Source organism: Akanthomyces muscarius, chromosome 1 (assembly GCF_028009165.1).
Source record: "Akanthomyces muscarius strain Ve6 chromosome 1, whole genome shotgun sequence".
Taxonomy (NCBI): Eukaryota; Fungi; Ascomycota; class Sordariomycetes; order Hypocreales; family Cordycipitaceae; genus Akanthomyces; species Akanthomyces muscarius.
The window spans coordinates 2,879,920-2,904,383 of NC_079241.1; the positions used below are offsets into that span (position 1 = coordinate 2,879,920).

Sequence of the window (24,464 nt, forward strand, 5' to 3'; positions counted from 1 at the left end):
GAGGGAGGGTGTTGCGGGCGCTTGAGACGTGGGATGAGATTAAACACGGAGAAGGCACTTGTGAATAAAAACGAGGCGGTTGCCGCGAAAGATAATGTGTGAGATGTTGCTGCTGTACCTTTCTTCTCTTCTCTCATGCTCGTCGAGTCGAGCTTTTCTTGGTTGGTCGCACAGTCTGCTATAGGCGCCATTCAAAATTCGACTCCTATATCAGGTCAGATCACTTCCAAGCACCCGCATAGCCGTCTGCTTCATGTCTGCTGCGCCAGAGCTTCAGACTCACCGGACCGTCTGACCGCCGCCGTCAGACGACGACTCTCGACCACCGCCTTAGATCAGGCTTCCAGGTATCCGTACACAACACGATCCTACAGACAGCAGTGATCCTCCCAGCCTACCAACGGACCGAAGCGAGGGCGCTCTGTTCCCTTCCTTCCGACTCCGCCTGGGTGTTTTGTTTCCCATTCATCCCAAGTCCTTGGTCAAAGAGAAACCCGCTGTTTCTTTGACGACGAACGGTGCCCCTCAACAAGGCAAAAAATCGACAGAGCCTAAGCCATCCATCAGCTTGAAAAAGCAGGAGGCTGTCGCGTGGCGCGCCCCTGCGTCATCTAGGCCCCGGACAGCTAAAAATAAGTGGTTACGGGGGGTCAGCACTTTGGCACCGCACCGTTACTACCTACTGGGTACGTTAGCGGACTCCAGCCCCTTGTCGTCACCTGTTTGCCACTGTTTGCCGGTGCCTCAGCTGCCGTCACGGGGGAGATTTACAGGGCAACGGCTCCAGAATGTGGGACCGTCGCAGAGGCTTGGCCAACGCCGCAGGCAGAGGCACAGCTAGAGGCACAGGCAGTTTGGGCAGTTCCAGAAGCCCGCCAGGCACGGACAAGGGTCCTGCTAGCGCCTCCTTCAGTGGCCCGCAGCAATCTTCAGCGTCTTTGGCAGGGTCCGAATCGCTCTTTTGCGCACGCCATCACCCTGTTACTGCTGCTGCTGCTGCTGCTGCTGCTGCTGCTGCTGCTTCACGGCAAACTGCCTCTACTAGCAACCATCATACTAATAATAAGCAACGCCTCGTTTGCCCACGCCCCAACCACAAGGCATACTCGCTCTCGTCTTCATATTCACCTTCTCAGTTCGACATCGACATTGGGCTCGGCCTCGACCACTCCCTCAGCGCCCTCGGCATCACCACAGACGTTACACACAAATATCGCATCCTCAAGGGCAAAGCTGTCCCCCAGTCTCTTTACCCAGAAGAGTAAGTCCTCGGCCGCCTTGCGTTACCTCAGCTTTCGTGTCACCATCACCATTGCCATCACCATAACCGCCATCGCCGTCTGCTTTTGCGGCATATCCCATTTTCCCACTATTGCACACCAAACTAGCCTTGTCACTTGCTCCCACAACTCAGCTCTCCCCGCCTCGTCGGCCATATTCTACTTGGTCCCAGCGCGAGCCTCGACCATCACTGCCACACTGTCCACGCACTCCAGTCTCGCTCGCAGCATCCACCGTCCGCTAACATGTTTCTTTCCTTTCCATAGCTCATATACCTCTCGCCTCGATTGTTCCACCAGCTCTGGCTCCTCTCCAGACCTTGAACCACCTCCTCGCAATCCGCGCCGCCTCCAGCAGCTGCGCTACCAAACGGCCTTTGCTCCCACCCGTTCTTCATCCCTTTACAGCGCCGACGAAAGCGATCCCGACGACGACGCCTCTCCAACCACGATTCGCTTGGGCGTCGCTGCCCTCGACATGGCGCAACCACTGGCCATTCAGCCAGTTTCCCCTCCCAGCTCTCCAGAAATCAAAGCCTGGCGCACCAGGTGAGTGCAAACAAGTACACGCGGCACTGCGGGTCCGAGCACCACTAACACCGTATTTCAGCACACGCGCAGAGAACGTCTCGCCCATTGACGAGGATTCGGACGCTTCGCTAGAGGAATTTGTCCAAGCTATCAAAGGAGATCGTCGAGGCCTGACTCCTCCCGTTGAGCCTCCCCACTACAGCCAAATTCCCGTTTCTCAGCGCGACCTGCCTGCTCCGCCTCGTCGTGGCCCGTATCGCGGACCAGACATAGACCGAGCGCCCGCATATCAGCGAGCACCTTCACAAAGAAAGCCCGTCAGCGACGAAAACGCGCAATGGCGTCCACAGCCGCAAAGCGAGCCCCCTCGCGGGTTGAGACAGCGACCGCAGCAGCAGACCTTTATCCCCGAGCGAGACTTATCGTTTGGTCTACGCTCCAAACAGACAGATGGACGGGCCATGCCGCTCGAGACCAGACCGGCATGGCAAGGCGCCAGTGGCCGTGAGCAGCAAATGGGCGCGATGCGAGATGATCCAAACGTTGCGCCTCTTTCCTTACCCGCCAAGCCTGGCAAGCGGAACGCCGCCAAGGGCGAGAGCCACTTCCGCGCCCGGCTCTCACATATTGGAAGCCCGCGTCTGGATGGAACTAGCGGTCCTGGTGCTGCCATGCGCAAACTCATATCCTCAAAAACACACAAAAAGGCCAACAGCCTCGCCACGCAGTCTCCTCGCACCCAGTACAACATTGATGCCAACCAGCAGAGCCCCAATCCATACCCATCTCCGCCCTATGAGGACAGGTACAGAATGACATCGACATCCCCCCAGCTACAACATTCACCAGGCCAAAGCATCACTATTAAACGCAAACCGCCTCCCGGTGCACATGTCGACAGAAACAGCAACCATGCGCATCCTTTGGCCTCCAGTCCCATCAACGAGGATGACATCCCGAAACCACCAACGCCTGAAAGTCCAGCTGCCCATCACCATTCGCGAGGCGACGCTTGGACGCAGCCTAGCTCACGGTTCAGCATGACAACCTACGCCACAACTGCCGACGGAGTGACTTCTATCGAAAACTCCCCCGCTATTGGTATGGAATCGCCGCGTTTGTCCATCTCATCTTCTTTCGGCGGCCCGGTGTCTAGGAATGAGCACCTGCGGTCCGTCTCAGATGCTCCGTTTGCCACGCGCAGTGGTTTGGAATTGAGACCTGACTCTGTGGCGTCAGACAAAACCATCAATAGGCTTGGTGGCTCCGGATCAGAAGCCGCCGCCGCCGCCGCTACACCACGGCGAGCCTCGCTATCGTCTCTGAGCAAACCGCTGCCACGCGCGCCGCCAGAGGTTTCGGCCGGCGACAGAGTGGGACATCTCACTGCGCAGCTAGAGGGATTGGCCAACAGGCGCCTCAATATCAACCGATGTGTTAAGCAGATGACGGAACTCATTCCCATCGACAATCTTCTCGACAGTGACGCGGTGCAGGAGAGACGAGCGTCGGAACGAAAAAAGGTCGACGCTTTGAAAGCCGAGCTGGCAGAAATACAACGAGAAGAGCACGAACTCGGTCTCATGCTTCACCGTGCCTACAAGCGGCAGAACAAGGAGGCAGTGTACGAGCCCACGACTCTGTGGGTCAGACGAGTGGCTGGTTAAGAAGTAGTCGAAAAGGAACATGCATGTGAGGAGGGAGAAATTTTTATACTGTATACAAAACTCTGTCACGGGCGTTAATGCCGTGGGTGCATTTCTATCCTAGGGGAGGACGTGCTACTGGCTAGCCATCCAACGACAGGACATAGATTAGACGCTACATGAAGTAGGACACGGCACCGCGGGTCAGATTCCTAGTGCCATGACTAAGTATTAGATGAATACATGATACCACGAGTCCGTATGCGCACAGGCATGGGAATATAATGGTGAGCCCCAGTGTGAAGGCCAGGAAGTGCATCGTGCAGAGGCACAGCCAGATGAAATGGCGCCAGGTGCTCCTGACCACGGCCGCGGCCATTTCAATACCGCTCTCTAGTTCACGATGGATGCTGAAGAGACGATGGCGGCGTGGTATGTTGGTCCGAAAGTCATGGGTCAGGATGTAGATTACTTCGGCGACCAGCCAGCGCAGACATCGCACAGTCCACGTCCACGCTACAAGCGGTATGCGCCCTGCCAGCACCTCCAGCTGCAGGCGCAGCGCTCGCCGATCTGATCGCATCTTTCTCGTCCGGTCGTGCACTGCTCGCGCCGCACGGCTTCCAGCGGACCACGCGCGATGCACTCTGTCAATCAAAGTCGCGACGAACCGCCGCGCTCGGTCGACCAGGCACTGCACCACGCGGCCAATACGAGAGAGCAGCGTGTCGCCGACCACTCCGACGGCCCGCGCCGCGGGAGCAGCCTTGGGCCTGGTATCGGATGCATCGACGACTATGACAGGCTTGGGAGGTCGCAGCTCTTTTTTCGCGGCGGAACGGGCAAGGCGGCCGCCGCCTCGTGCCACTGTCACGATGAGGGCGACGGCGGCGACGACGACGACGGTCAGCGGGAAAAAATACCACCGCGGGAGGAGGTCCGGCCTGAGGCGGAAGAGAATGATGCAGAGTGTGATTTGGACAAGGGCGTGGACGCGAGACCGCGGCATGAGGATGGGGCTGGCCATGATGATGATGATACGTGGGTGATTCGCACACTGTATTTTGTGGTATGGACGTAAGGCTTTTTACGCATTATGAATGTTTGCAGAGTTGTCCTTTAAAGGGTTATAATCTCAGAAATGTATTAGAGAAAACAGCTACAGTGGCGGCATTGTTTAATGCGCGGTTGTTCTTTCTGTTTTCCTTTGTTCCATGTGTTGAAAGAAATTGTTTACTGTGAATGCAACTGTGAACGGCAAAGACCCGCCGCAGAAAGGCTGTGACAAGCAGTAACATGCTCACGGCAAAGTACAAAGTACAAAGAAAGCGATGCAATGAAAGGGGAGAAAAGAGAGAGAAAACAAGGCCTCTCCAGATACCTGTCGCTACCTCCTCCCCTCCCCCAGTAAGATTGTATGTAGCCGTCCCTAGCGATGTGAACCATACCCTCGTGTCAAGCTAAAAAAAAATTCTGCAGAGTACGAGTGGCTTTCCACCGACCGCCCTGACTGTATACGTAAAGCTTCCTTGGGAGTTTTGTCTTTCTGCTGTGGCGCACAACTACCGTCGCTATCCCAAGCCACGCGGACTCTTCCTATACGATATCTACTTGACAGTGAAGGTTACGATATCGTAATACGCAATGCCAAGTCTGTCGATGGACTCTTGTATCCACATTTCTTATTCTTTTACTTGTTGGAAAATTTCCGCGAGTTTTCCCGGCATCCTTCTGGTGTGACGATAGTCTCGTCGGCTGTGTGGTGGTACACATGGACCTTTGGTCTACACCACCAAAATCATATTGTAAATTGGATGCGCCACCAATTTAATTTGTGCAACGTTTCAGCCTGTTTCCTGTTATTTATGGTACAGGAAGACTTCTGTAATCATCGCTGCCAAAGATGTCTGTCATACTTTACACATGTATTCAAGCACCCTTGACACATGCCCATATATTAGTTTCGGCACCAAAACCCTCCAACACAGACCGTAGCCTTGTTTCCTTTCCGTGGAATAACCCCACGTATTTCCTCTATATACGTTGGTCAGCTTTGCTGTGTTGTAGTACATTTCGTTTAAAAGGCAGTCCCAGATGATGGACTAAACATCCCAAGCATCCGTCTACGATACCACGCCCCCATCATCTGACGCATAGAAGATGTAACACGTAATTACTTCTGTCGTATTTTCCCAGGACAAGTCCCGACGCCACCGACTTCATTCAACCGACGCCCTCGTGCCGTCCTCCGCTGCGGGCGACTACCGGCATGGCGCAGTCTTGGCAGATTGTCCACACCCCGGCATTGCATACAAGCCACAAATCGAGTTTCCCTCTTGGCATCTCGACCACCATCGTGCGCCGCGCCATCAACCGCAGCGGAAATCTTCCGGGTGCCGTCTTTTGCCTCTAGATGATGCATTCCGCTCTGCATCTTCGGCTCATCGTCTTCTAACCCGCGCCCTATTGGGCAAGGCGCTAGATGCCGATCACTAAACCTTCAAGCCTCAAGGTGACGAGCTTCCCCAAACGGCTCGTCATCAGAGCCGGTGGTGCCGGATGTACAGTAATACTGTGGTGTCAACCTCTCCAGGGAGATAGGCTGATTGACACCTCTGCTCACTGCCACTACCCAGGCAGGTACCAGGCAACCAACCAGGTTGAAAGCGCGATTCAAGGGCTGACAAGGTTTGGAACCCCCGCCTCGCTAACATCCCAAAGTGGCAACTGTGCTGATCTCCGCACATCAGTTGCTATAAACGTGAAACTCGTGTTCTGACTCGAGACAGCCATGCTTATTAGAGAGGGAATTAGGCTGACTTTGGTAAACAATTCCTACCAGCCTTTGGCTCAGGCAAAAGAATTGGTTGCAACACCAAGCAGGCTCTTGAAATACTCAACATACGTCACACACTAGTAGCAAAGCCAGCCGTTTCCGAGTCCAATCGCCATGACTCAAACATGGTCACGTACATTACCAGACTAGCGCCCCTATTTCAGGAATTATTCTTACGGCCGGCCGGCATCGCTTGGCATCTTGAGGCGCACTTTGGCAGCTTGGCAGCACCCCACGAACAAAAGCCCGAAGTCGCATTTCCGGAACATGTACGAAATCGTGGAGAAAGCTTCTCGTACTAAAGATAGCAGACAGTAGGACACCCACTCAGTCAATGTTGCGACGTCGGTGGTAAAGGGAAATCGCCATAGAGACCTTCCGTTCCGGGCAGGTGGATGACCGGGTGCCGCATTAGCGATCGGCGCCGCTTCATTTACGTAAAGCCGACTACCACACATGTAAGCACCAACTCGAACTCTGGGGGAGGAGGCTGCTGGTCTGCCCATTTGCCCATCACGAGGATTGAAACGGTCTAAGTCGGTTCGGGCAGGCCACGCAATAAGAGGTCATGATATTCTTATCCTGATGCGGTGGCAAACGAGTTCCGCCTTGGTGAGTACCCCGGCCCGGCAAGTGTATCAGGCTCGGCCAACGAGATTATGATAGAATGCGTGCGTCGGGCAATGATTACCACTGGGGGCATGTGTAGATCTGAACATGTATAAATACATCTCCATTGTCCCTCCCCAGATCAACACTGTGCTTCCCCTCAGATCATCTCATCCTCATTAGTAAAGCACCACGATCAAGATGAAGACTGCCGCCGCCGTCGCTCTTCTCTCCGTCACCGGCGTGCTCGCCGCCCCCAAGCCCAACAGCAGAGTCCCTGTTGGTGGCCCGCTGCACAAGAAGGTCGGCACCTTTTCCGGCCAGCAGGTCGAGTCGCCCTGGGGCGGTGGTGTCCAGGAGGGCAACGGCTGGACCTTTGTCACCGGCACCACCAAGATTCCCAACATCAGCGGCCAGGACAGCTACGCTGGCACCGCTGCCTGGGTTGGCATTGATGGTACGTTTTCCTCCACACGATTCCCCCCCGTCCTCTCTTTGTCTCTCATGGACCAGCTCATGCTAACACCTTTGGGGGGTAATAGGCTACAGCTGCCAGAGTGCCATCCTCCAGACCGGCGTCCAGGCCCACGGCGACGGCACCGTCCGCGCCTGGTACGAGTGGTGGCCCGAGCCTCCCGTGTACTACGACGACCAGTTCCCCGTCAGCGACGGCGACGTGATCCGCATGTCGGTCAACGCCACCTCGGCCAATTCGGGCACCTCGACCCTCGAGAACCTCACCACCGGCCGCCACATCACCACCCCCTACCGGAACATGCGCGAGTCCCTCTGCCAGAGCGACGCCGAGTGGATCCTCGAGTACGGCGGCGACTCGCAGACCTTTGCCAACTTTGGCGAGTGGGATTTCTACGACACGTCCGCCACCTCCCGCCAGGGCAGCGTCGGCGCCGACGGCAGCCGCATCACAAACGTCCAGATCGACGGCCAGACCCTCACCAACTGCCAGGCCAACGGCCAGGGCGTCCAGTGCGCCTACAGCGGTTAGAGGGAAAATGTCTCGCGAGGTAGGAAGCAGTCTGAAGAAAGGGCTGGGACACGTATATAACGAACAAATAAAGTAAATATGAGAAAGTGTAACACATAAGCGAAATGTGAACATCTGCTTCATCTGTGCCAAGTCCGTTGTTAATTGACATGTGCAAGGTCGGGGCTTTGGCGTCAGTTGCGTTCGTCACTACTGCTGCGGCACATATCGAAACTGCTGCAGAGTCGCGGTTGATCATCTGCACTCTCGCTCGTCATGTATGTACACGTTCGCGGAGCTTGAAACAAGAGAGTGTGACCTTGAAACATGTGCAAGTTGTCGCCGTGGGTGTCACTGAATGAAAGTCCGAAAATGAATATTTGCTGAGTGGCTTGTTGAACTGGCATGTCTCTATTTATGTATAGCTTCTGCTGCGCCATTACGTGCAGCGCACTCGAGCTATAGCAAACAACCTATTTAAATACATGTCAATATATATACACTAGAAACATTCAATCGTCATTTCATTCATTCCAGTTACGAGCAGAGGAAGTCAACCACCACGGCGTGGAAAGCAGATGGGTCGGACAGCTGAGGAGCGTGGCCGAGATCCTTGAACTGATGCAGCTGACCATGCGGAAGCTGAGAAGCGACATAAGGTCCAAGAACGTCAAAGTGACCGAGTTTGGCAGCGACGTCCGGCGGGCTCCACTGCGATCCAATGGCAGTTTTGTCCTTATCACCGACAATGAGGAGTGTGTTGGGGGTGAGGTCACCAAAGTAGTGGGCAACGGGCGATGTCAGCACCATGTCGACAATCTGGGCTTGATTTTTGATAAACTGCTCGCGCTTTGAGCCGTTGTAGATGTTGACAAGCATGTTGACCCACGTGTCGTAGGAACTCTTCCACTGGCCGACGTAGTAGACTTCCTGCTCATAGCCCCGAATCGACTTGTAATTTTGAGCCGCCTCAGACTTGTAGCTATCGTCAAGAGCAATGTACGGGACGCCCTTTTCCACGTAGTCCTCAAGGCCGACTGGGTCGATGAGAACGAGCTTCTCAATCATGTCGGGGTATTGCAGGCCGAATCGGATTGAGAGCATGCCACCGAGGGAGTGGCCAATCAAGGTGATTTTCTTGATTCCTAGAGTCGTGAGCAGCGCTTGCGTGTTCTTGGCCAGCTGGTTGGTGCTGAACTGGTAGTTGGTGGGCTTGGTGCTCTTGCAGAAGCCGACCTGGTCCGGGGCAATGACGCGGTAGCCAGTGCTAGCAAGGACATCGATCGTGTCGCCCCAGGTAGGACCGCAAAAGTTCTTGCCGTGCAAAACGACGGCAGTTTTGCCGTTGGGTGCGCAGGAGGGAGGAATGTCCATAAAGGCCATCTCCAGGTCCTGGAGCTGGTTGTGGAAGCGGAAGAGCTTCACCGGATGCGGGTATGTGAAGTTGGAGCCATTGAGGTCATTGTCGAAGGGCCCGTTGTTAATAGAGCCGTTCGTCTGCGCTGAGACAAAACCGACGCCGAGCAAGCCAGCGGCCACAAGTCCTGAGAACGAAAAGCGCATGGTGAATACGAGATCGCGCTCTTGCGGATGGCGGGGAGAGCGGAGATGCTGCACGACGGCGTGCAAGACACCAGCGACACGACGCAGGGTAGGAGTTCTGACGAGAGCGGCGCCCGGTGCCAGAAAGGTGAGGCTGTTGTGGCCGATGGAGTGTTTTAATCAGTCGCGGAAAGGTAAGGAAAGAAAAAAAACTGCCAGCACAGAAGCTCATGTAACGTAGGTGCCAAGATGCATGCAGGTGCTCTGAATGAAGTAGTGAGCGGCGTGGTGTTCGCAGGGAATACACGGTGGAGTGGTCTTTTGTACTAGGCGCAGAAAACCGATGCAAGGAGGTGGAGAGAACCGTCTAATAATTTTACAAACTGGTACCACATGTACCAGGTAAAGGGGCGAGTAACTTGAATTGTCGTAGCCCGCCATGTGTTATTGCGTTAGCTTTCCAGGTCGCCCAGAGCTAGACCAACCAACCTCCATGCTTGCTGTCAGGGGGGTGCACTGGTGGCCGCCACGAGGCTGCGTCTGTGCCAAGATATGCGGGCTAGTTCTGTACACCAGCTCCGTGGCCTAATTGACAAATACCCGGCCCATTCCCCGGTGGGAGCTTGAGATTCGGATAGTCTCTTGATCCCGATAGCCACGAATAGCATCATCTGTAGACTCTGATAGTGGCAAGCTCACTTTTCGCATGGTCCGTATCGTACTGATATGGGGACGACAGCTAGCGAGCCCCAGAATCATCATGACTGACAGCGGGATTTGGGGCCACTAGTCGGGGCTGCTCGGCGTCGTCTTGATAACTTATTAGTGGGCAATTCTAGCTCTCTGGTGCCATTGCTTGGGCCGAGGATGAGGATGGGTATCATAGAGCTTCTGGCAAGATGAATTGAATTCCCATAGATTTCCCTAGCCACTGTGAGATATTAGCCCGAGCGGCACAACGGATGTTCGTGCCGCTGGAAAAAGAGACGTGTGTACGGCGAGGTTTCGGCACCGACAGCTGCTCTAATTGTTTGCTTGGATGGTGGCCTGTGCTGCAGAGGCATGTCTCTGAGAGGGAAAATCGTTGCGTTACGTCCATGTGTAGGTGATATCGACATGGCTGGCCAGATATAAGGAATAAGCGATATATGAGACTGCGTTATATTGATTGCTGGGCATGATGTGAAAGCTCTTGGTGGATGATGCAGGATGCAAGTTGGCAAACGGCTGTGCAAAAGACTGCCAGCTACGCACGGCCAACTGTGGTAGGCGGCAGCTGACAGACACTGGAGGAGCATCAATTGTTTGAGTCAACATCCACCCCAATTCTGCACACATTGCGATCGATTCACATATGTCCTTTCCATCTCTGCGGCGATTCTAGGCTCCCCTCTCCCCAACTTCCTAAATCGACCTTTGCACGATTGCCACACCAGCCCACAACCAGGGTCTCCTAGAAATCCAGCTAAGCTAGCAAAGTTGCGCTGCACCGGCAGCCGCAAGGTGCACATGACGGTCGTCCGGATGCTCTACATTGATTCTTCCCGGATTTGGCGACTCGCCCGCCCGGTGTGATATCGGCCAGCTTCCCCTCTCAGTTCTGCAACTCACAGGGTTCATGCTGCCCGACCTGCCCCGTTTGGCATCGTCCAGCGGCTAGCGACTAATGCACTCCGTGTTTGGGCAGGATTGTCGCCGGCGCAGAGAGCTGGTCCGTGAAGTGCATTAGCCATGTCGATAACTTGGCTGCAACCGGGCCTTCTACGCTCAATGCGCAGAACTGAATCATCTCGCCGGTACGCTGGCAAGCTAGGTTGGCTGATGCACCATCAGTAAACCAAATCTTGATAGCCCAACTCTTTTGCCACAAAACATACACAGTTTGACAGCCTCAAATTCAGTGGCAACGGGCAAAGTTGTTATGGGGGCGAAAAGACTCACAGACATCATCCCATGTCCTCTCTTCGCTAGTTATAGTTCGACAATGCTCGGGAACTTGGCTAGCCCACCCGCCAGGACCCCAACGGCCCTGCGCGGGGCTCAATCTTTCGTATCTCAGACAAGCACCTTCACGAGACCGATTTCCACCAGTTAGCGGTAATGGCTACCGCGACGGCTTGTTGTTAGCTGCCGCACCATGCGTAGCTCTGTTTGCTCCCTCTTAGTTCTGCTTTGCCAGCCAAGAATCATCCGATCAGGGCCGTCGGCCGCGCACCGACAAGGCTCACAGTACTTTCGGCCGTCAAAACTCCGGGGCCATGCGTCCAGAGGCTTGACAGTCCAGCGGTTGAAGCTTCCGACTGTAGTAATAAAACTTCCTGCAGCCACGAAACTGCCCGGCCCCTATCGGGCATTGTCAGGCTAGCTAGCCTCACTCAAGGCTGTGGGTGCTGTGACAGCGCGTCCCTACCCTTGACTGACCCTGCGTCTTAGCAACTCTGGACTTATTAGGCTCTGCCAGGGCAGCTTTTCTACCGATCGGTAATTGTAAAAGTGTCCGGTCATGTCAAGCCAAAACACATAGTCCAAAGTTCTTGCATGTCAGGTTGCATTCAGCACCTGAATCATGTAATGAACGCTAATCCGTATTGTCTACATGCACCACGTGGCAGAAGGCGGAGAGGATGCGCAAAAGCCGAGCGGTTCTGGCCTCTGCGCTGAAGAATATGGATTTTACTCAGTATTCATGCAGTACTAGCCTTGTGAGGCAACAAAAGATGTCGTCTTGGGCAATGTCGCGACGTACATGTCGCCCATGCATGTTAGCCTTACACCATCACCGTCTAGCTTCCTGTGGCCGAAACATGGGCAGGCGGTCAACTGCGCTACAGCGCTGGATATGGTAGCGTCTCGGGGAAAAAATTGAGAGGGGTACTGACTCAGTTCGTTGTCATGCTGTGCCTGCTGCCACACCTCAATGATCAAGGAAACGCAGACGGGTTCTTTTGTGCGGCGGGGGATGTTGTTATAACCGTTGAGAGAACTTATAGGAAACCGGGGTCCCGCATAACCACCTACCCGAACAGGCAGCAGGCCGTGGTTCAGCTCATTTCGCAGCTCAACTCTACGAGGTCAATCCGCGAGGCGCAGGTCTGCGATAGATTGCCTTGATATTCTTGGGGCTATACTGAGTAAGGCTCTATACGAGTTTGAAACGAGAAAAGACGCACGTCCGATTGGTGAGAGCAAATCGCTTTCACGCGACCACAGGTGAAGCACTACTCGAACAGCTAGTGTAGCCTAATGCGCGCCTTGCATGGTGTTGCATGGGTGCTCATCCTGTTCGTACCATCGCCTGCTTTGATTATCTTTTTGCTCGAGCGGGGTGAGGTGATGGTGGTGGTCTATGCTTGCTGCGCAGTCGAAACACTGCACCACCGCTCATCGATGTGCTCGCCCATCCGCCCTAGCCTGCATACGTTTACGTTTATGCTTGAGATGGTATTTTCCACTTCTATTATAAGATGCCCCTCCCCCGGGCCCTGTCTCCCGAGGTTGCTCCCTTTGTAGAGACCCCACGTATATACACCCATACCTTTGTTGACTTGCCTTCACTTTCGAGATACCCAGGCAACACTGCGGGTTGGCTGATTTTAGTCTGTCGCAATGACTGTGTTCGAAAGTCAATCAGCAGCAAGCCATGCCGACTACGTGCGCATTCCTTGTATCGTCTTCTTTGCAATTACGCCCATATTTCTAGTTATTCGGGTATATAATCGCATATCGAGGAGGACTGGTCTCGGCTGGGACGATGGCACCATCATCATCTCCTATGTAAGATTACAAATTCTTCTTCCTACAAGAAGTGGCAGGCTAATTTCATTTCCCAGTTCTGCACATTGACTGTCATGATTTTCATGATGGTATCTGTGGAGGCCGGTTTTGGAAAGCACATCAAGACGCTTTCGAGGCCCGACAAGCTCAAGACACTACAGGTACTTCTCTTTCGGGATTTTGCACAATATAGAAGTTCATTAACACGAGAATAGATGTTTTACATTGCCCAGATCTTCTACAAACTCACCATTAATCTCACCAAGACCTCGATTCTATTACTGTATCGTCGAATCTTTGTTCAACAGTGGTTCCGATATAGCTGCAACACATTGATCTGCATCATTATGGCTTACTGTGTTGCCACCACAGCCTCTTCCATCTGGCAATGCACACCCATTCCTTTCGCTTGGGACAAGTCCCTCCATGGCAGCTGCATCAGCATGATCAAGAATTGGTATGCCAATGCCGGCTTCGCCATTGCCACGGATGTCTTGATCCTCAGCCTTCCGATGCAACCTATCTGGGCTAGCAAGCTTCCTGTCAACCAGAAGCGTGCTCTCATGCTTATTTTTGCTCTCGGTGGTTTGTATGTACACTTGCTCACATCACTGTGGTCAGAGAAGCTGACTTTTACTACAAAGTGTCACCGTCACCTCAATCCTGCGCGCCACGACCCTCAACTTTTCCATCACCTCGCCCGACGTAACATGTAAGTAGATGGTCGATCATTTACCTCATATTCCTCTAACCAAGGACCCCAGACGACATTTCATCCACGCTCTGGACCATGATTGAGATGAACGTCGCCATCATCTGCGCATGTCTTCCGATGTGCCGCATGGTCCTCGCCTGGATACTTCCTGGTCTCTTCGGATCCATGACCGTCTCGTCTACGGCAAAGAATGCCCAATCCTCCGGCTCGTCCGATCCCACAATAACCATTGGCCACCGGCGCCTGCGCTCTCTCAACGGCGAGTGGGCACCCTATGCCAGGCCAAGCAAGGCCGAGGGCATGAGTCACAGCTCTGTGCATCATCACGAGCAGACCAGCGAGGATTTCATCCTTGCACCGTATCAGAAAGCCTACCTTCAGGAGGATTCCGATGGTGTTATCCGCAAAACCACTCAGTACGAGGTGTACTACGAGCACGAGGACTCCAAGGCCGAGAACGGGCGATCCAATACCACCCGCGTGTACGCTGTATGAAGTGCGAATGGCAAAAGGAAGCGAAAAGTATGGCAATCAAAATACCCAGGTTTTCACGCGGCGGGAGTATACAATACATGGTCATGGATATCGGTGGTTCTCTTCTACATTTTCCTCTCTTGCTTTTTATTTCTTGTTTCTAGGGCTACATTGTATTTGCTAGGCGGCGTACGGGGTTCTTAGCGGACAATGGGGGATATCTCCAACGACTGTTATACGGGGCAAAAGATGGTACAATTTGCATGTTTAGGTGCACAGATGATGCCACGACACTCTTTAATTCTGCAGTATAAACAGCCTGCAATAATGAACATGTTTTCTTTTCTTTTTTTGTCTCGCTATGATGGCAAGTGCGACGGTGACATGTAAGCATCTATTTATCCGCAGGCTAGAAAATATACAGGAGTATAGTAGTACATATTATGGTAGACAATGAACAGCAATCTAGCTCATGCCGTCCATAAACTCGACACGGTCGAGGAGCATCTGGCGGTAGCCCATGTACTCCCGCAGACCCTCCCAGTCCGCGCCCGTCTCCTCACCATGTCTCCAGGGCTCCTTGAAACCCCAAGCCAGGGCCACCTTGTCCAGGGCGGCGCGCTCCTCCTCGCGCATCCAGCGATAGCGCAGCGGCGTACCAGGAGTCCAGGTGACGCGCTTCATCTGGTCTTTGTGGCTGAGCTTGGCAATGATGCCGAGCGAGCCGACGACAAAGAGATAGCCCGAGATGCCAGCAGCGCCAATAGCCGTGGCGGTCGTCACGTCCATGGTGTTTTGCCAGTAGGCGGCGTAGGCAGTCGACAGGCCAATGATGCCAAAGGGCAGTGTCATGAGGCCAATGGCGGGCGCCGTGCCGTGCTTGATGAGCTTGGCGCGCTTGAACGCGGGAACGCAGAAGCCGGCCTCGATAATACCGAGCGACGCATCCAGATTCTTGGCTTCAATAGCTGTCTGCAACGCCATGTTGACAACCGCCGTCTCGACGGCGCGCGAGGCGGCGTTGGGGTTTGAGCGCTGGTACGCGATGATGCCGTTCTTGACCACAGGCTTGCTCTTCTTGGCGTAGAGCTCAAACACGGCCGGGAGCGACTCGGGGCGGCCCAGCTGGTTTTGGATGCGGACGTACGCCTCCAGGAACTCGGGCGCCATTTCGACGTTTGGGTTGCTGATGATGTTCCACGCGGCGTACGAGATGCGGTTCGTCGCGTCGGCTATGCGCGTGTCGATGGCCAGCTTGGAGCCCGTCCGCTCGGCGTTGAGGGAGGCCAGCCGCGAGGCGGAGGCCTTGCTCTGCGACTCGGCGCGCTTCAGCTGCGGGTGGATGGCGGTCGCGGCGCGCAGGCAGGACTGCAGCGCCGCCGTCGTCAGCTGCTTCGCGGGGATGCCGTCGACGGACAGAAACTTTTTGCTGCTGTCCTCGGCGAGGGCGGCGAGCTCGGTCGGGTCCGTGATGCGCTGGACTTTGGTGCCGACGGCGGCAGAGGCAGCAGCGTCCGTCTGGTTCAGGCCTGCGTTTGGCGGCGTGGCAACACTGCTGCTGGACCAGCGAAGACTGGTATTCTTCCACGTCGGTGGTTTCTTCGCATGTCGGCTGCTGGAAGCAATCAATGATCGGCCGAGAAGTGGGATGGCAGCGCCTGCGGAGCGCGGGATCACGGCGCAGGACTGGCAGACGAAACCGCCCACTGCGCGAGTCGATGCAGAGCGCATTGTCATGGCGGTGATGAGTCTTCAGGACTCGGAGTAGTTATGTCGTCTCTCCGTCGGTTTCCACGTTCTCGCTTGACTGCTGATCAGGGTGTAAGTTCCCAAAATAGCTGTCGTCGGCAGGGAGGTGACGGGACCCTTGAAGTGAAGATGAGAAGAAATTATTAGCGCCATGATTGGACCTCAGGAGAATGGAGACCCCTCTACAGTGCATGTCAGCTACCTACCTAAATTCAGGCCCTGTCGACATTGAGCAACCTGACACTTGACATTGTCTTTCAATAAATCCTGAAAATTTTGATATACCCCATTGATCAATGCTTTCAGAATCTATCTACCATAAAAATATAGCTTTCAATTCTTGCTGCATGGGCGCGTCCCTCAAGGCAGCCGTAAAAGTTCCCGCTGAGGTGGGGCAGACAGCCAAGCCACTGCGTTCTTGGGCAGCTCTTGCGCGGCCCAGTGCCACCCCAATGACGAAACCAAAGCATCTCACACGAGACAGCTGCATATCGAAATCCGTATCCTGCATGCAACATTGATAGCTGATCAGGCCACGCAGCGCATATACCCGTCTTCCGCAGACCGTTGGCAAACCCCGCGACTCCATCAAAGGCACCCAACTGCCACCTCTCGCGAACAGATAGCTGTTCAGTCGACCCAACAACCACCCCGTCTTGCATCTCTGTCCACGACGGCTGCTACTCCGAGATAAAAGACTGTCGATTGAGCTTCGCGATATACAATGCCGGGGCCGCCTCCGCCGCCTCCGCCGCCTCCGCCTCCGGGCGCGGGCGGTCCTCCCCCACCACCACCACCACCACCTCCTGGAGGCGCACCAGGCGGCATCCCAGGACGTCCTCCGCCAGGTCGAGTACGTCGAAGCGATACACTGTCTGCCTTGCATGTTTGCTAACCACGTGCTATAGGGTGCCCTTCTCGCCGATATCAGCAAAGGCAAGTCTCTTAAGAAGGCCGTTACGAACGATCGCTCTGCACCTGCGGTTGCCGGTGGTGGCACATCATCATCTGGCCCACCAGCAGGCGGCGCGCCGCCCGTTCCAGGCCTGGCGCCTCCCGTCCCTGGAAACCGCGCAAGGAGCAACAGTGATCAAGGTACGGGCGGCACATCAGCCGGGCTAGAGTCGGCCGCGCCGCAGCTCGGCGGCCTGTTCGCGGGTGGCATGCCCAAATTGAAGAAAAGAGGTGGTGGTGTCGACACGGGACGAGATGCAGACTCCTCGTACGTGTCTGATCCTGGCGAGTCGAAGCTTTCGGTGCCTAGACCACCTGTTTCTGCGCCTCCACCGCCGTCTGCTGGCGCTCCCGCGATCCCGGGAAGACCGTCTTTGCCGGTACCTGGCCCTGGTGGTCTGAGAAAGACGAGTGGGAGGGGGCCACCGCCTCCGATAGGAAAGAAGCCGCCCGCCTTACCAACTGGTCGAAAACCAGCTTTAAAGCCGACAATCCCCTCATCTCCTGCTCCTCCGCCTCCTCCTCCATCAGCTCCATTAGGAGCACCGGCGCCACCCCCGCCTCGTCCAACATCATCTGCTCCTGGCGCGCCTCCTCCTCCGCCGCCCTCAAGCGCACCTCCTTTGCCAGCAGCTGCCCCTCGACTACAGCCACCTCCTCCCCCTCCACCGCCAACGAGCTCCGCGCCCTCAATTGCATCGGCCGTGACCCGACCCTCTGGACGATCATCGCCGACGACAGCACCTCCGCCTCCTCCACCTCCTCCTCCCGGTGTTGCTCCGTCACCACCATCTGCGCTTTCTCCGCCACCACCACCTCCCCCGCAATCCCGCAGCCGTGGCTCGTCTCTCCGACAGTCCATGCTTGATCCCAGCGCCTACACGCTTTCTACAAACGGGTCACCTTCGCCAAGCCTTACGCCTAACTCGCGAACCTCGTTCCATTCGCCAAGCCCAAGTCTCGGGGGTGGAGGCCGTATAATGATCAGCGATTCGAGATGGCACTTCAAGGAGGATGACCAGCTCCCGAAACCGAGAGGCTTTGCCAAGGCTAGCCGCAGATACAGAGCAGGCAGGGGAAGTAGTGTTCCACTAGATCTGAGCGCTTTCTAGTCATCATAATTAAACTCGTGTTCTTGTACAATCAGATGGGTCTCTGTCAAGTGTAATCAATTAATTCATTGTGAAGACGTGCGTCTCACGCCGACTGCAATCGAAACGAGCTAACAATTATGTGTCGATCCTTTTCTGATATATTGTACAACAAGGTATAATCTAATTCGCCAATATGATAGTATACACAGAGCCCAGCCAGCAGCTGAGACGTTTTGCTCCATCTCTTTACATGGACTTTAGGTAGTTGGACTCCTTAATCTTGGCCCTTCTCTCCTTGCGCATAGCCAGTCTGAGCTCCTGGCGTTTATCAGCCGCGGCAATGTTGTCGGCAACGTTGCCATCCTCTGCACCCTGGAGATTGATCGACTGCTGCTGGATAGGAATCTTGGGCTGCAAGGCCTCGAGGTTGCCCGAGGCGAGCATCTCAGCTTCGGCGGCCTTTTGACGCTTGGCCGCTAGTCGTCGTTGCTTCTTGGATTTGGCTGAGAGGTAAAACGTTAGTAGAAGGTCGCAAAGAGTTGTGTGATGCATATTGAGGTATCCCGGGACCATTGAAACATACAGAATTCATCACCAGCAGCGTCTTCTTCGCCCTCGGCCGTCTTCTTGGTGACGTCGAGGCACGACCACAGCCACTCGGGGTATTCTTCGTCCTTTTTCGCGACCGGGTCGGCGCCGCCCTTGATGTAGTTGAGGCCCGTGAGGATGGTGCCCTCGGGGCAGCTGGATCGGGCCGCGGCCTTTTCTGCTGGCGCGGCCTCGCCCGCGGCTGTGGTGGGAGTCGAGAGCGTAGGCTCTGCGGAGCGCAGAAACGGCGCGACGGAGAATTGGCGGCGAGCGACCGGGAATTGTCGACGGACGACAGCCGTGCGCAGACACCTTGTGCAGAACATGGTGTGATTTGGCTGCAAGAAGTGTTGCGCGGTGTGGTAATTGGATGTCGTGGTGGTGCTGGTGGTTGATTAGGAGTGCTGGCGCTGGGCGTTCAGAAATTTTGGAGTCGCTGTCGCGTGGGGAGCCTTTGGCGCTGGTAGGCACTGGGGAGCTGGACAGCATGGCCATGAAACGAGCACGGTCTTGGCCTAATTGCACGTACAGAAATAAAGAAAAATTCAACAAGTGCTTGGATTGCTTTTGGAACTTCAATTCCATTTCTCTATCATATATACACTCTCGCAGAGTTACACTAATGCCATCGCCGTGGTCCGGTTGCCGCATGGTGCGCAGCTATCCCAGCCAGCTGTACATCTGTCTCTGTCGAGGAAAATGCCAATAAATTCAGCAATTGCTCCCCTTCTATTACAGTCGATCCCAATTCCTTGATTATGAAGAGAATCGCCCCTGGTTCAGCTTGGCAATCTTGTCAGAGGTGTGCACCTTGGCAGCGAGGTCCAAATCCTCCTCCTTCTGCTCCAGGTAGTTTTGTTGCATGAATTTCGTTCCCTTGATCTTGTTGGCGGCAAGAAGCTCGAGGTATTTCTCTATATCGTCACAGTTCAATTAGTCCCCTTGTTCTGCCGCCCGGAAGATCCCACACTCGTCCTGCATCGGTCGGAAGCTTACCTCGTAGGTCACCGCACTTCTCCAGGTGGTTGTTGCCGTTCTTGATATAACATTTGCTCAATTCTTCTCCAACAAGTCGGGTCATCATGGCGCCGACCCATTGCTCGCGGATAATGGCGTCCTCGGCAGCTTTGAAGGCCTTGGTGTCGTCAAAGTCGACACCGTTGAATGTGGGCGCGACGGTGGGCTTTTGAGCCTTGAACAGCTCGGATTCGGGGGTCGGCATGTTGGCGGTGTTAGGATCGGTCTCTTCGATGAAGAAGCCTGGTGTCGAGCGGCTATTGCAAGACTTTAGAAGCAAGTCGCGGATGGACTGAAGCAATGGCTGCTGGCTTGCTCTTCGGCCTAGGACATCACAAACCTCTAGCGGCGCTTCTGAACTGACCAATAGTATCGCCTCAACTGTCAGGCATCAACTTTTAGCCACGACTCGAGAGCTGAGAGCAAGTACCGAAGTACCTTCTTATCGCATTCACCGCTTTTGATTAGACCCACTCTTTGCTTGCGAAAAAAAAAATCTAGGTTCTGCCCAACCTCCATGTAAAAAGACCCTGATCGCCCGCGGTTCTGAAATTTTCCCCCGTTTCTACACACCTCATTTTTTATACCCTCTACCCAGATATTCTTCCGGGTACTTTTTCATTTCTTTTCTCTGCATTTAGAAAGCACATCACACACATTCACAATGGCCAAGTCTGCAACCAAGGTGGCGAAGCCTTCCAAGGCCGAGTCCAAGACTGTCAAGAGCGGCGGCATCACCAAGGCCTCTCAGACTCCCAAGGCTAAGGCCAAGGACGCTGCTAAGGCTACCGCCAAGAACATTGAGAAGAAGAAGAAGAAGGTCGTTGAGGCCGAGACTTCTGATTCCGACTCTGACAGCGAGTCTGAGGCCAGCGCCTCTGACTCTGACTCTGACTCTGACGCCTCTGAGGAGGAGGCCCCCAAGAAGCCTGCCGCCAACGGCAAGAAGGCCAAGGCTGCTGAGAGCTCCGATGAGGACTCCGACTCTGACGACTCCGAGGAGGAGAAGGCTGCCCCCAAGGCCAACGGCAAGAAGGCCGCCGCCGATTCTGATGATTCCGACGACTCTGACTCCGATGAAGAGGAGGAGACTGCCCCCAAGGCCAACGGTGCCAAGAAGGCTGTACGTATTATCTCTGTGCTGAAAGGTCTTCACCCTGATACTAACAAGACTGCAGGATGCCGACTCTGATGACTCTGACGACAGCGACGACTCTGACTCCGATGAGGAGGAGGAGAAGACTGAGGCTACTCCCTCCAAGAAGCGCAAGGCTGATGATGACGTTGCCGAGGCCCCCAAGAAGGCCAAGACTGACGACAACGCTCCCACTACCCTGTTCGCCGGCTCCCTCAGCTGGGGTGTCGATGACGATGCTCTGTACGAGGCTTTCAAGTCCTTCGGTGGTCTTGTCAGCGCCCGTGTCGTCACCGACAAGAACACTGGCCGCAGCCGTGGTTTCGGCTACGTCGACTTTGGCGACGCCGAGTCTGCCACCAAGGCGTACGAGGCTATGCAGGGCCAGGAGGTTGACGGCCGTGCCCTCAACCTCGACTACGCCAACGCCAAGCCTGCCGAGGCCAAGCCCGGTGACCGCGCCGCCGACCGTGCCAAGCGCCACGGTGACACTCTCAGCGCCGAGAGCGAGACTCTCTTCGTCGGTAACCTGCCCTTCGACACTGAGCAGGATGCTGTCCGCGAGTTCTTCGGCGAGGTTGCCGAGGTTGCCAGCGTTCGTCTGCCTACCGACCCGTAAGTTGATACATGTCTCCGTATATCGTTGTACATTTGCTAACAACCTCCTCCAGTGAGTCTGGTAACCTGAAGGGATTCGGCTATGTCACCTTCAACTCCATTGAGGACGCCAAGGCTGCTCTTGAGGCCAAGAACGGCGAGGCTATTGGCAACGGTAGAATGTCCCGTGCTGTCCGCCTCGACTTTGCCGGCCAGCGTCCTCCTCAGCAGGACGGCGGCCGTGGTGGCGGCTTCGGCGGTGGCCGTGGCCGTGGTGGTTTCGGCGGACGCGGTGGTGGCCGTGGCGGTCCCCGTGGCGGTGGTGGTCGCGGTGGCTTCGGTGGCCGTGGTGGCGGCCGTGGCGGCGGCTTCGGCGGTAGCCGTGGTGGCTTCTCCGGCAGCAAGATTTCTTTCGACTAAAGAGATCGTTGGGAATTTGGGCAGGATATGAATTGATCGGAACTTTTGAGTGGGCGTTGGGTTCATGTGGGCTGTCGTTTCAAAACAAGTTGGCGGCTCTTTGACTGAGCTAGTGGGCTTTGAGAAAAATGCTTTTCCTCTCCGAGGACCTGCAGTGATAGACCTGGGGGCACCATTATTCACTTTGGGTACACCGAGGGCTTGTGGCTATATATATGCGTCTCCTCCCGAGACCTGTTTTTGTGTGGGCAACGATTTGAATGGCTTTTTGATGTGTACTCTCTTGACTACCCGTTCGGGGCGGGAACAAAAGAGCAAAACCAATCCAGTGGGCTTCCTGAGGGACTTTGAGCGGGCTAATATTGGGAAGACGTCTCTTTTCTGCGTTTTCTTCTCTTGCTTTCGGTGTTTTCACACACACGAGGCAAAATTGGAACAATGACTGAGTGGACCAATTTGGACGAGCGAATACTTCTTGATGGGCTCTGGGGGCTGTTACCAAAAAATGCAAATACTTGGTTTGGAAATGGCTGCGAGGCACGTTTGCTTTCTTGAGGCAACTCGCAGCTTTTCACCATTCTCATCTATGCACATTTTCAGGTTGTGCTTTTTTTTTGTTTTTCCCATGCTGTTATGAACCGGGTAAGTATTGTTAGTACATGACCGACTTTTGCAATTTCTGTAGTTCTAGTAGTCCCCCCTGGCGTTATTGGCTGGAAAAAGTAATACTATTTCAATGTTGAGAATCTCTGTTTCCTTCGTTTTGCGCGTGATGTCCTCTACGTACAAGTCAATGCTGCGTTAATTGCCACTCGAGATGGACTTGTGTGGCCCGACTTCGCAACCTGCGGCGCTTCCACGTTGTTCACAACAATCCCAAATAAAGGCATCTGGCCATTCCTCCATGTTCTCCTCCGTTTCTATAGGGCCCCATGTCTTTTCATCCGTGTCTGCCCACGTCTCGTCGTCATAATCGGCGTTCATGGAACCTACGAGCCCCCAGCCTATGTTAGCAAACAGCTCTCGCGACAATCATCTCTGGACTTTGACAGCCTCCCTTCGCCCCTTCTGTTGTGGAGAATTACCAGGATGAAAACGGCATCGGTTCTCGGGGCGCGCAAGGACGGAAAACGCCTGGCTGCACTGGACGCAGATGGCCTGGTCGCTTCCTCCGCAGTTGGACGGAGCCGTCACCAGCTTGTTTGCCATGTCGACCACTTTCCGGCGCGTGTGCAGATCATCGCAGAGAGCGATGAGGATGGCGCGCAGATGGCTTTCTCGCAAGTTGACGAGGACGTCCATTTATTCAGCTTGTTGTGTTGCTGGAAGCTTGGCTGGGTTGATGTGTGGGGGAAGCGATGCAGGAGCAAATCCTGACTGCCTGCGCGTCTTGTAACTCGCCACTTTGACAGAACAGAAGGCCTGTATACCTTTGGGCTTGTGACTGAGCTTTTGGAACCCTGGGCTATAAATACGTTTTTCCATGTCCATACGGAATTTTCCAGGACCTCGAATCTAAGTCACCACTTAGGAGCCCTCACTGGAACAATACCCTACACTGGGTGTTCAGCCGGGTTGCATAGCCACCGAGAAATAACTGAGTCTCTTGTTAAAAATGTTGATAATATTTAACCCCCCTGGGTGACTTGACGAACCCCAAAAATTCATGAGCCATTGTTTTCATTTTTCACGCCCAAGTTTGTTCATCAACGTATCACAGAGCCTCTGCAGTAATTCCCTGCTTCGACCTTAGATGTCGTCATCCGGCTCGGTTCGGTGTTGCGCGAGCTCGCAACCAGAACTATTGCCAGCTTCTTCACAGCAATCCCAATCGAATGCTTCTGGGTAGATTCTCTTGTGCTCTTCAGTATTAATGGGCCCGTGGCATCTTTCGTCGTTATCCGCCCACCGCCAGTGGTCATCGTTGGGCAACATCATGCCTACGTGCAAACCGGATCAGTCACAAAACCAAAAGGTCAAACTCTTCAGCCTCCGCCGTGTATTTTGGGAAAGATTACCCGGATGGAATAGACAAGCATCCCCTCATTCTTGTCCTCTGAAAATGCCTCCTCGCATTGACAGCAGATCGCTAGGTCAGCCTCGCTCATGTCGCTGTCGGACCCGGTCTGTTCTGCCGCTTCTTCGAGATTGTCCGCCATCCTTGTGGCCTTTGCCAGGATATTCGGGTCTTGGCATAGCGCAACAAGGATAGCACGAAGATGCTTTTCGCTAGTTCCGGCAAATACGTCCATGATCCACGTATGTGTCGTTTGGTGTATCCCTCGTGCAAATGTGTGGGGGCTAAATGGCGCGACGGTATAAATCTTGACCCGTTGAGCACTCAAGCACTGTACGAGAATGATCATCAATGTTACGATTTTGAAAAATCGAGGTTTTGCTTGAGACGATTCGTTCTTTCTATGAAAAAGAATCGTATTATATAGTATATCTAAAAGCCAGAAGGAGGTCGCAATCTGATGCCAGTGTCTGTCATTTATTAGTACCCGTCTCCATAACT

General features: G+C 54.5%; 12 protein-coding genes across 12 annotated transcripts; 5 read left to right on the top strand and 7 right to left on the bottom strand.

Annotated features, from left to right (window-relative positions):
- Positions 1-788: 788 nt before the first annotated feature.
- On the top strand, positions 789-3,478 carry LMH87_005948 (uncharacterized protein; the record flags this gene model as incomplete). Its single annotated transcript, XM_056203760.1, has 3 exons — positions 789-1,261; positions 1,548-1,829; positions 1,891-3,478. 3 exons carry the CDS (start codon positions 789-791, stop codon positions 3,476-3,478), a joined length of 2,343 nt encoding a protein of 780 aa, XP_056059185.1.
- Positions 3,479-3,632: 154 nt separating this feature from the next.
- Positions 3,633-4,484, bottom strand: LMH87_005949 (uncharacterized protein; the record flags this gene model as incomplete). The annotated part of the gene is made up of 2 exons (XM_056203761.1): positions 3,633-3,669; positions 3,727-4,484. The coding sequence occupies 2 exons, from the start codon at positions 4,482-4,484 to the stop codon at positions 3,633-3,635; spliced, it is 795 nt and encodes a 264-aa protein (XP_056059186.1).
- Positions 4,485-7,103: 2,619 nt separating this feature from the next.
- LMH87_005950 (uncharacterized protein) lies at positions 7,104-7,908 on the top strand (the record flags this gene model as incomplete). The annotated part of the gene is made up of 2 exons (XM_056203762.1): positions 7,104-7,359; positions 7,445-7,908. 2 exons carry the CDS (start codon positions 7,104-7,106, stop codon positions 7,906-7,908), a joined length of 720 nt encoding a protein of 239 aa, XP_056059187.1.
- A 516-nt stretch (positions 7,909-8,424) lies between these two features.
- LMH87_005951 (uncharacterized protein) lies at positions 8,425-9,450 on the bottom strand (the record flags this gene model as incomplete). Its single annotated transcript, XM_056203763.1, has 1 exon — positions 8,425-9,450. One exon carries the CDS (start codon positions 9,448-9,450, stop codon positions 8,425-8,427), a length of 1,026 nt encoding a protein of 341 aa, XP_056059188.1.
- Positions 9,451-13,035: 3,585 nt separating this feature from the next.
- On the top strand, positions 13,036-14,413 carry LMH87_005952 (uncharacterized protein; the record flags this gene model as incomplete). Its single annotated transcript, XM_056203765.1, has 5 exons — positions 13,036-13,203; positions 13,260-13,364; positions 13,419-13,792; positions 13,848-13,915; positions 13,968-14,413. The coding sequence occupies 5 exons, from the start codon at positions 13,036-13,038 to the stop codon at positions 14,411-14,413; spliced, it is 1,161 nt and encodes a 386-aa protein (XP_056059189.1).
- Positions 14,414-14,857: 444 nt separating this feature from the next.
- Positions 14,858-16,129, bottom strand: LMH87_005953 (uncharacterized protein; the record flags this gene model as incomplete). Its single annotated transcript, XM_056203766.1, has 1 exon — positions 14,858-16,129. The coding sequence occupies one exon, from the start codon at positions 16,127-16,129 to the stop codon at positions 14,858-14,860; it is 1,272 nt and encodes a 423-aa protein (XP_056059190.1).
- A 736-nt stretch (positions 16,130-16,865) lies between these two features.
- Positions 16,866-17,963, top strand: LMH87_005954 (uncharacterized protein; the record flags this gene model as incomplete). The annotated part of the gene is made up of 3 exons (XM_056203767.1): positions 16,866-16,994; positions 17,050-17,397; positions 17,463-17,963. The coding sequence occupies 3 exons, from the start codon at positions 16,866-16,868 to the stop codon at positions 17,961-17,963; spliced, it is 978 nt and encodes a 325-aa protein (XP_056059191.1).
- A 472-nt stretch (positions 17,964-18,435) lies between these two features.
- LMH87_005955 (uncharacterized protein) lies at positions 18,436-19,103 on the bottom strand (the record flags this gene model as incomplete). The annotated part of the gene is made up of 2 exons (XM_056203768.1): positions 18,436-18,692; positions 18,773-19,103. 2 exons carry the CDS (start codon positions 19,101-19,103, stop codon positions 18,436-18,438), a joined length of 588 nt encoding a protein of 195 aa, XP_056059192.1.
- Positions 19,104-19,533: 430 nt separating this feature from the next.
- On the bottom strand, positions 19,534-19,999 carry LMH87_005956 (uncharacterized protein; the record flags this gene model as incomplete). Its single annotated transcript, XM_056203769.1, has 2 exons — positions 19,534-19,691; positions 19,774-19,999. 2 exons carry the CDS (start codon positions 19,997-19,999, stop codon positions 19,534-19,536), a joined length of 384 nt encoding a protein of 127 aa, XP_056059193.1.
- Positions 20,000-20,458: 459 nt separating this feature from the next.
- LMH87_005957 (uncharacterized protein) lies at positions 20,459-21,946 on the top strand (the record flags this gene model as incomplete). The annotated part of the gene is made up of 3 exons (XM_056203770.1): positions 20,459-20,917; positions 20,973-21,544; positions 21,601-21,946. The coding sequence occupies 3 exons, from the start codon at positions 20,459-20,461 to the stop codon at positions 21,944-21,946; spliced, it is 1,377 nt and encodes a 458-aa protein (XP_056059194.1).
- A 687-nt stretch (positions 21,947-22,633) lies between these two features.
- Positions 22,634-23,248, bottom strand: LMH87_005958 (uncharacterized protein; the record flags this gene model as incomplete). Its single annotated transcript, XM_056203771.1, has 4 exons — positions 22,634-22,674; positions 22,734-22,757; positions 22,816-22,935; positions 23,032-23,248. The coding sequence occupies 4 exons, from the start codon at positions 23,246-23,248 to the stop codon at positions 22,634-22,636; spliced, it is 402 nt and encodes a 133-aa protein (XP_056059195.1).
- Positions 23,249-23,880: 632 nt separating this feature from the next.
- Positions 23,881-24,198, bottom strand: LMH87_005959 (uncharacterized protein; the record flags this gene model as incomplete). The annotated part of the gene is made up of 2 exons (XM_056203772.1): positions 23,881-23,886; positions 23,965-24,198. The coding sequence occupies 2 exons, from the start codon at positions 24,196-24,198 to the stop codon at positions 23,881-23,883; spliced, it is 240 nt and encodes a 79-aa protein (XP_056059196.1).
- Positions 24,199-24,464: the final 266 nt, after the last annotated feature.